The 8,156-nt window shown below is 37.2% G+C and overlaps 1 protein-coding gene across 3 annotated transcripts; it reads right to left on the reverse strand.

Moving 5' to 3' along the window:
- Positions 1-5,611: 5,611 nt before the first annotated feature.
- Positions 5,612-7,020, reverse strand: LOC116177528 (E3 ubiquitin-protein ligase TRIM37-like). Of its 3 annotated transcripts, none has more exons than XM_031496534.1 (4): positions 6,681-7,020; positions 6,199-6,458; positions 5,873-6,089; positions 5,612-5,821 (listed from the first exon to the last, which is right to left on the reverse strand). In XM_031496534.1, exons 1-4 carry the CDS (start codon positions 6,729-6,731, stop codon positions 5,627-5,629), a joined length of 723 nt encoding a protein of 240 aa, XP_031352394.1. In that variant the 5' UTR covers positions 6,732-7,020; the 3' UTR covers positions 5,612-5,626. The 3 variants fall into 3 exon arrangements, with proteins under 3 accessions (XP_031352394.1, XP_031352395.1, XP_031352396.1); XM_031496535.1 differs by having other exon boundaries at positions 5,873-6,083; positions 6,681-7,018; XM_031496536.1 differs by lacking the exon at positions 6,681-7,020 and adding an exon at positions 6,511-6,604.
- Between the last annotated feature and the right edge of the window lie 1,136 nt (positions 7,021-8,156).

Below are 8,156 nucleotides of genomic sequence, written 5' to 3' on the forward strand. Positions count from 1 at the left end.
GTTCAACATATTACATGTTATTCATAGTTTGGATGTTAGTTAGTAATTAGTTGTAGCCTTAGATACGTAACTAGATTAACTAGGTAACAAGGACGTTATCCTAAGATAATAGCACATCTTGCGGAAGTCTTTTTTTAAAGTCTAGTGTGTTCTGACTTGTTACCGAGGTTATAGTGTACTGCACTCGCGCAATCCGGTAGGTTGAGAAAGAACTTATTTGCACTTTGTTTAATATATTGTTCGATTAGAGGGATTTCCAGTTCCCGGTGTATCTGAGTGTTTCTCATGAACCAAGGTGAGTTTCTTATTATGCGTAGAACTTTATTTTGAAAAGTTTGCAATTTACCGATGTGGGTTTTAGATGCAACGCCCCATACGACACAGCCGTAAGTAATAATGGGTCGTAGAATAGCCAAGTAAATCAGTTTGCTACATTTAATACGTAGGGATGATTTTCTGTTGAGTATTGGATATAATAATGACAGTCGTGCGTAGGCTTCATTTAGTTTATTATTAATGTGGTATCCCCAGGTGAGGCGTCTATCAAGGTGTAGTCCCAGGTATCGAACAGCTTGATCAGGTGGGTTCCACGGTATTGAGACATTATCGATGACTATGTTAGGTGGGTTTAGCGGTCGCCGTAAGGTAAAGATTTTGCTTACGCATTTGGTGGTATTTAATGTCAAGCACCATTTGCGTAGCCAACTTAAAAGCTCGTCTATTGATAGTTGTAGTTGAGCAGCGGCCGTTAATATTTCATTGTGTTGTGTTAGAAGTATTGTATCGTCTGCAAACATGGCTAGGTTACTAGATTGCGGGGTGGGTATGTCTGCCGTGTATAGGTTAAACAGCATGGGTGCTAGGACTGAGCCTTGCGGGACTCCACCCTTAATCGGTTTTACGTCTGAGTATGTGGCGTTGATTCTGACGTAAAAGGTTCTATTATGTAGAAACGAGTGTATAACTTTTAGTAAATATCCGGGAATTTTCTTTTGTTTAAGTTTGTATAGCAATCCATTAATCCAGACTTTATCAAAAGCCCGTGCGAAATCTAAAAACAATATGCACGTGTGTAACTTGTTCTCAAATCCGTTAATAACCACTTCATTGATTCGTAGTAATTGATGTAAGGTCGAGTGCCTAGGTTTAAACCCAAACTGATGATGCGGGATTATCTCCTTCTGTTCTACAAATTGGTGTAGTCGAATTTTTATAATTTTTCGAGTATTTTTGAGATTGTGGGCAATAAACTAATAGGTCTGTAGGAGTTGGGGTCACTTTTATTTTTTCCTGGTTTATGAATTAAGATTATTTCTGCTTTTTTCCATGTTGTTGGGAAGTATCCTGTTGAAATGCATGCATTAAATATTGTTACAAGGTTTGCTATTAGTTTATCACTAAGGTTTTTCAGTACTATGTTGGGAATCAGGTCGTGTCCGGGTGATTTTTTTGTTGGGAGTTCTTTTATGAGTTCCTGAATTTCACTTGGCGATGTAAGTTTTATTTGATTTTGCTTAGTTTTAGAGGGGGTGGGATACAGGTGTATTTCGGCGTCTATGCCTGCATAAAACTGTGCTTCAGCAGGATGTTTTTCCGGTTCGAATATGTTTTCTAAATGTGTTGCCAATAGGTTACACTTTTCCAATTCGCTGCAGTAGTTTCTGTTGTTAAATTTCATCGGAGGCATCATATTCGGTTGGTTCAGAATTCTCTTGGTAACTCTCCATAATGATGAGTCATGCGTCCCTAAGTCCGAGATGTATCGCTGGTAGCATACTAACCGGTGGTTATCAAGCTCCCATTTCACTCTGTGAGTTAATCGATTCAATTGTTGTCTGTGGTGCGGCGTTCTATTTCTCTGCCATAGACGTCTAATTTGGTGTTTTTCCTTGATAAGGTTGAGGATGTGTAGTGGTAACTGCTTATGTTTGTGGGTATTTTGTTTAAGTTTCCTGTCATTTGTAGCCCTATGAACACTTCGTACTACTGTCCTTGTGAACGTGCACAGTGCGTGTATTAATGGATCTGAAATATTTTTTTTTGCATGAGTCAAGAGTAATTAGCAAATGCAATTTTACTCAAGTCTTTAAAACCGTTAAAAGTTTCGTATCGTTCTGTTTAAAGCCGAGTACGTGATGGAAATGTGGGTTTTCTGTAGGTTGTGAGGATACGCCAGTCGAGGTCATGTGCGTTCAAAAATGATTTCCTTTTCAGTTTTTCTACCGAGCAAAATGTAAATAGCGAGAGAAGGGGGAGAGCGAGGGATTCGAAGAGCAACCACGTACACTGCTTGTGCGTGAATTTTTGCACCATTGCAAATTTATTCTATGTTGATTTTCGCGAACACTCACGTACCACTTTAAGTGCGTTGCAATTGAATGCTTAGCAGGTGTTTATTTCACGTTATTCGGCGACGAATTGCGACTTACCTGCAATTTTGTAGGTGTGCGACTAGACTAGACGAATTACAGTAAATTCCGGGACTAAGAAAAACTGTTTAGCAACCTGATGTGATAAAGCCATTTGTGTACGAGTGATAAAATTTACGCGAAGGAACATTTTCGAGTCGGACAACTGCGAATCTTAGCAATTCAAATTACACAAGGACAAAGTCTCGCTATTGGTCGCGCGTAAAAGAGAGTGTGGTTTAGTTTTCTCAAGCGAGAAAAGGAAGCAGAAAAACGTAGATAACTTTTGGTGGAATGTTTTTGATTTACAAATATAGGTAAATGTATCATTTCCTTTGTCCTTTGTAATTACTGTAAATAACATAGGGCGTATGGTAATTGTTTTGTATTAGTTGCTTGCGGATTTAGTAGGGTGTTTGCTTTTATAAATTTGAATTGCATGAAAGTTGCAAGAGAAATTGCGAAAGGCACGCGCAGTTCAAAGTCAGTTGGTCAATTGCTGCCAGAGACTTTCACGCAATTTTTATAGGACCGGAGCTATTTTCCCTGCATGAATGGCGCAATTCTAGGCACAATCTAGTTGTTTTTGCGTCACTAGCCTAGTAAAATCCAGCCGCGATAACTATGATGCTGAGGGACGCACTGATTACTTTTTTTTTTTAATTTCATTTATTTTTGTAATTTTCGTATTTTTTGGGGGTATTTGGGGTTAGTAACTTTGTTATCACATCCAAATTCGTCTGTCATCAGACATGTGGCATTGAAACAGAATTGCTTCATGTCAAATACAATGCAATTGTTATTGCATGCAATGATTTGATCTTGTAATTTCGCGCGTTGTATTACTCCATGTCAAGCGACCTTTAGCTGGAGGTCTCAGATACAGGGTGTTATTACAAGTTAGGGTTAATTCCACAGATGCGCGTTGTTTTCATTTGAGATTAATATACAGGGTGGTTAGATGGGTATCTGGGAGATTTTGTGTACACAGTTAATTTTTCACATGTACAGGGTGAGTTAACGATTGCGCGAAGTAACTTAATGCCTTGAAGATAAGATTTTTCGATAGAGTACTTTTGTATTATGATATGGTTGAATATTCTCCACATTTTAAAAATATTTGGAATTATACAGGGTACGCCCACAAAATAGGGCGCCAAAATGGTACGTTTTTTTAAATAGAACCCCCAGTATTTGAAAGCATTTTTGAGTTCTACGCGTAATTGTACGTCTTTTTTATTATATGGTTAATATCCGAAAAACTAGTAGTTTTAAAGATAATTCGATTTGTAAGAAAAATTGGGCATTTGCAAGACAGTATATTGTCAAAATTATTACTTAAATTTTGATTCCAGGTTTTATATCTTTTATCCATTAAAAAAATCGCTTACAGAGTGTTTTTTTGTAGATGCAAAGTTACAAAACTTCATATTAAAAAATCTCACTTTTTTTAAATGGAACACCCTGTATATTTTTCTCATCTTTTAGCTCTTCCAAAATCCTTCAACTTTTGATAATAATGCCCTATATCTATCTCTGATATTTTTCAAAATATCTTGGTTTTCCTGGTTTTTATATCCTAATCTTAAAAAAGTTATTATTTTGTAATTTACATAATAATAACGAGGTGGCCATGCCAAAAAAAGGCAATTTTTATCTGCCTCGTCCAAAGCTAAAATCATATTTATTAATTGTATTAATTAATAATTATATGTATATGTATTAATTCGACCCAGACATAAAACCTGGAATTAAAATTTAAGTAACAATTTTGACAATATACTGACGCTTGCAAATGCTCAATTTTTCTTACAAATCGAATTATCTTTAAAACTACCTACTAGTTTTTCGGAATAAAATAAATAAATAAAAAATAAAATAAAAAAATAAATTTGCAGGAAAGTGATTTCAAAGTTCCGTTACGATGATTGTGATTGACTTTAACGATACGTGGCATTAAGTCTCTACCTTTAAAAACAGCCGAGATACACTGCAGTCTCAATCAAAATAGGACACATGGTACGGTAGTGTAAAATAAGGTAAAATCTCAATTTGACACAAATTTGTTGCTTTTCTCAAACAAAGTGCGCAGGGGTTCTTGATGCATAAATAAATATTGATACTTTTGTTTAAAATTTGCTATTCTTAATCTCAGAGCCAAACTGGGAAGGCGGGAAAATTCTAGGGTGGACTTCTTTCTGTGAACCACCCTGTATATTTGTAAAAATTTGATTTAACAACAAAATAATATCAGTTTCTTCTGCATTTTTTTTATTCTAAAAAGCTTCACAGGGTGATGACCAGTTGTGTTCCTTCTTGGGGCTTTTACACATAGACCAAAATCTTGATAGCAGAATGTCACATTGACAGTTTCAGTTTTGTACTTAGCTGACGGGATTCCTCAGACGCCCCTGCAACCGCTTCTGGTTGCAACGGTATAGGATTCTCAACTGGTGAGGGAGATATTTCTACAACCATTTAACCGCATTTTATCATTTTTACCACCCGCATATCAGTAAGCGAGTCAGTAAGGATTGGGATAAAAATCTCCCACTTTTTTGATGGAGATACACGTTTTAAAGCACCAGGAATCCGAATCAAACAAAATCTCGATGATGTTGGTCGGTCTGTTGGTCAGTCTGGACCTAATCTCATTTACAGCTAAATGGCTGAATCGATTGGAACCAAATTTGGTACACATATTCTTTAGACATAAAAAGGCAGAATCGCCCATGCGCAGGTGGTATCTGTGGCAGCCATAGCAAATTTCTTATTTTCGTAACCAGCTCTTGGTTGCCGGGGCGTACATAGGCGGTACCTTCATTTATCTTGATATTGAAACAACTTCACAGAAATTTAAGAAGATTGTTAAGGTAGATTAATAAATTTTCGAGAACGATCTGTAAATTCCTAGACAGATTCAGATCCCACTTACACTTCCGTAGAATGTCTTACATGAAGCGCTAAAATTTGAGCTGAACATTGAGAACTGGACACTTATCCCACTTTAAACATTTTTTGTTATTTAATACGCAAAAGTTGGTATTTAATTGAATTACATGAAATAAATTTTGGCAGTAGAGAGTCTCAAGCTGCCAATAAACATTGTCTCATCCCTTGGGTTCAGTTAACAGATCGATTAACTAGCATGGACTGCTGCATTGTTTAAAATGAATGATGAAAAATGATCAGGTTCAGAATTCAAATGTTGAATTAATTTAATGTGAAACATCGAACATAGTGGAGGTCCATAAAAAAATACACACCTGAGTAAGGGAATCTTTCTGTCCCATAAGAGTGAGCAGTTTTGTTTTTAACTGAGAGTCCAGTCGAGCAATCATCAGTTCTACGGCATTACGAATTTCTCTAACTCGATCGTCTTTAGCCGATCGCACCGATTCGACGTTCCGTTCCTGAAAACGTACAAGTGATGAGAAAATTCGGTTATGGCGCAGTCTACACACCACTTCCTGTACAATACTAATAAGTTCCATTAGACGTCGTCTTAACTGTGCCACTTCATCTTTAATTTGGGTGACGTGCTGCTCGTAAACTTCCTCTAACGGTTTAAATGTATGCCCGGAGTGCGTTCCACCCCATAGGGCGCATTGATGGCAAATGCAGCATCGACAAGTCCAGCAATAAACAGACAATTTTTCCATATGAGTCGAGCACCTTGCCCAAAAAATATCTACTTTTATTGATGTTTATTACCTCGTTTATTACATTTTGATTAGGAAACGTCTATCCTAATTTGCAATTTGTGTAAGCAAAAATAAAAAATACTTACTTGTCTCGTTCATTGTCCTCACAACGTGTCCCACTTACAGCCTGCAAGGAATCCAGCTGCTGTGTAACTTCCTCAACCCATCTGCAATTTACCAGCTCGTGCAAGTGCAATGACGCCCTGCAGTGTGGGCACTGCGACCGTTGTTCCGTTAACCATCGTCTGATACAAATGTAACAGCATAATTTTGAGCAATGCGGACACAGATGAGCGTCCCTCAACTTTTCCATACAAATAAAACACCGAAATACCTCCGCCAACGTCTGTAAAATTATAAGCAAAATTTTACTTTATCGTCATTGGAAATAGTAATACAGATTCAGGTGTATTATCATTCCAACTGTCCATTATGTAAAAAAGAAAAGTTTCGAAAATTACAATAAATTTTGATTAGTTTGACACAAAAATGAGAAACAATTTTAAAAAGTAGGTAATTGTCACAATAGTAAAGACTCAGGAGTAATAATGAACCATTAAGTACAAACCTCAACGCTGCGGTCATCCTGTTTATTTCCCGATTTATTTCTTGCACTCATTTTCTAAAGAGCGTGCTCACTTCTTCACTTTAAAGACTGTTGTTATTCCGCTACTTATTCATTATTGATTAGACAATGGTATTCTCGCCAATTAGATCAATTTCTATTAAAATACTATACACCATTCAATTTTGTACCTTTAAATGCATTATAAATTAAGGATTCCTAGTCACAAGCGCTACAAAATATTGCCTTTTAGCCATATTTTACTTATGGAATGGTATTTTGTATTTATTTGTATTCGTAGTCAGACTTATGAATTGAGCAACTGAGAAGCAACCATTTTACTGAGTAAAGTTAGCAACGGACAAGTGTCAGAGCAAAAATGGTAAAACAGTGGCGGATCTACAAGTTTCGCAAACCCACCGGCACAGGGGTTCAGAAACATTTAATTTATAACAATCAGAAGCGCCGATCCCATACAACAATTTGTGACAATATCCAGCCTTGCAGCCGCTAGTGGCAATTTGATCGTGTGAAAGTCCGTAGACGATTGAAACTGGAGGGTTACATGGAAACTGTATACCTCCCAGCCATACTGTAGCCAAAGGGTAACTAATTTCTCATTTTCTCAATGGCTGTAGCATTACAAATTTATTTCGAATGTTTTCTCTTTTAATCGTTAGATGTCAGGATGGTTGTTTGTATAATAGGATTGGAGTGTTCCGTCCTACGGTGAGCGGTAGAAGCGAGCGACGCGAACGAAGGGAATTGATCAAAATGCATGTCGTTATGATCGAGTTCTACGTCGGCGACGCGTGCGGATGAAACGAGTTTTGAAGCGGCGTGAGCGATCAAATAACAAATTATTTGAATTTTTCGCGTCTGATGCCGTGCAAGCGATCGCTAGATGACGTCAGCAGAATTCATAAACGGTTCTTTGTCCTTAGGGCACCACTGTGGCGCAACCGGTGCTACCTCCATGGTGGTTAAGGGGCTACCATTTTTTTATATGTGGGGGCTACTTGCCACTGCAGCCACCTGACCCCGCAGTTTAATCGTGAACGTTGAGGAAGCAGGTGCGTATCGCATATATTTCTGCGTTCACGAGAACGTAAAAATTGCCGTTATGGGATACATCCTTTTCTGTGGAATAAGTCAAGAGGGTTTCTTTTTTACTCATTATGTAGATCTTAGGTATTTCTATTTCAGTCTAAAGTCGACACTAGATGTCACTGAATAAGTCTTTAGATATTGGAGAATTTTTTACTTACAGAAACCTAGACTAACTTTGATAGAGCATACAGGCGGAATGAGAATCGGATTTTCAATGGCTTCAGAATGTGCATGCGCACCGACTTTCTCAATGTTTATTTTCTTTGTTTTGCTTTAAAAAGTGCGCAATCACAGATAGTTATAATCATTTTATTCTATCTTGTACTAAAAATCAATATTTAAATTTCAAGCCACAATTTATTATTATTT

The sequence above is a fragment of the Photinus pyralis genome, unplaced genomic scaffold (assembly GCF_008802855.1).
Source record: "Photinus pyralis isolate 1611_PpyrPB1 unplaced genomic scaffold, Ppyr1.3 Ppyr1.4_LG7, whole genome shotgun sequence".
NCBI classification, from domain to species: Eukaryota; Metazoa; Arthropoda; class Insecta; order Coleoptera; family Lampyridae; genus Photinus; species Photinus pyralis.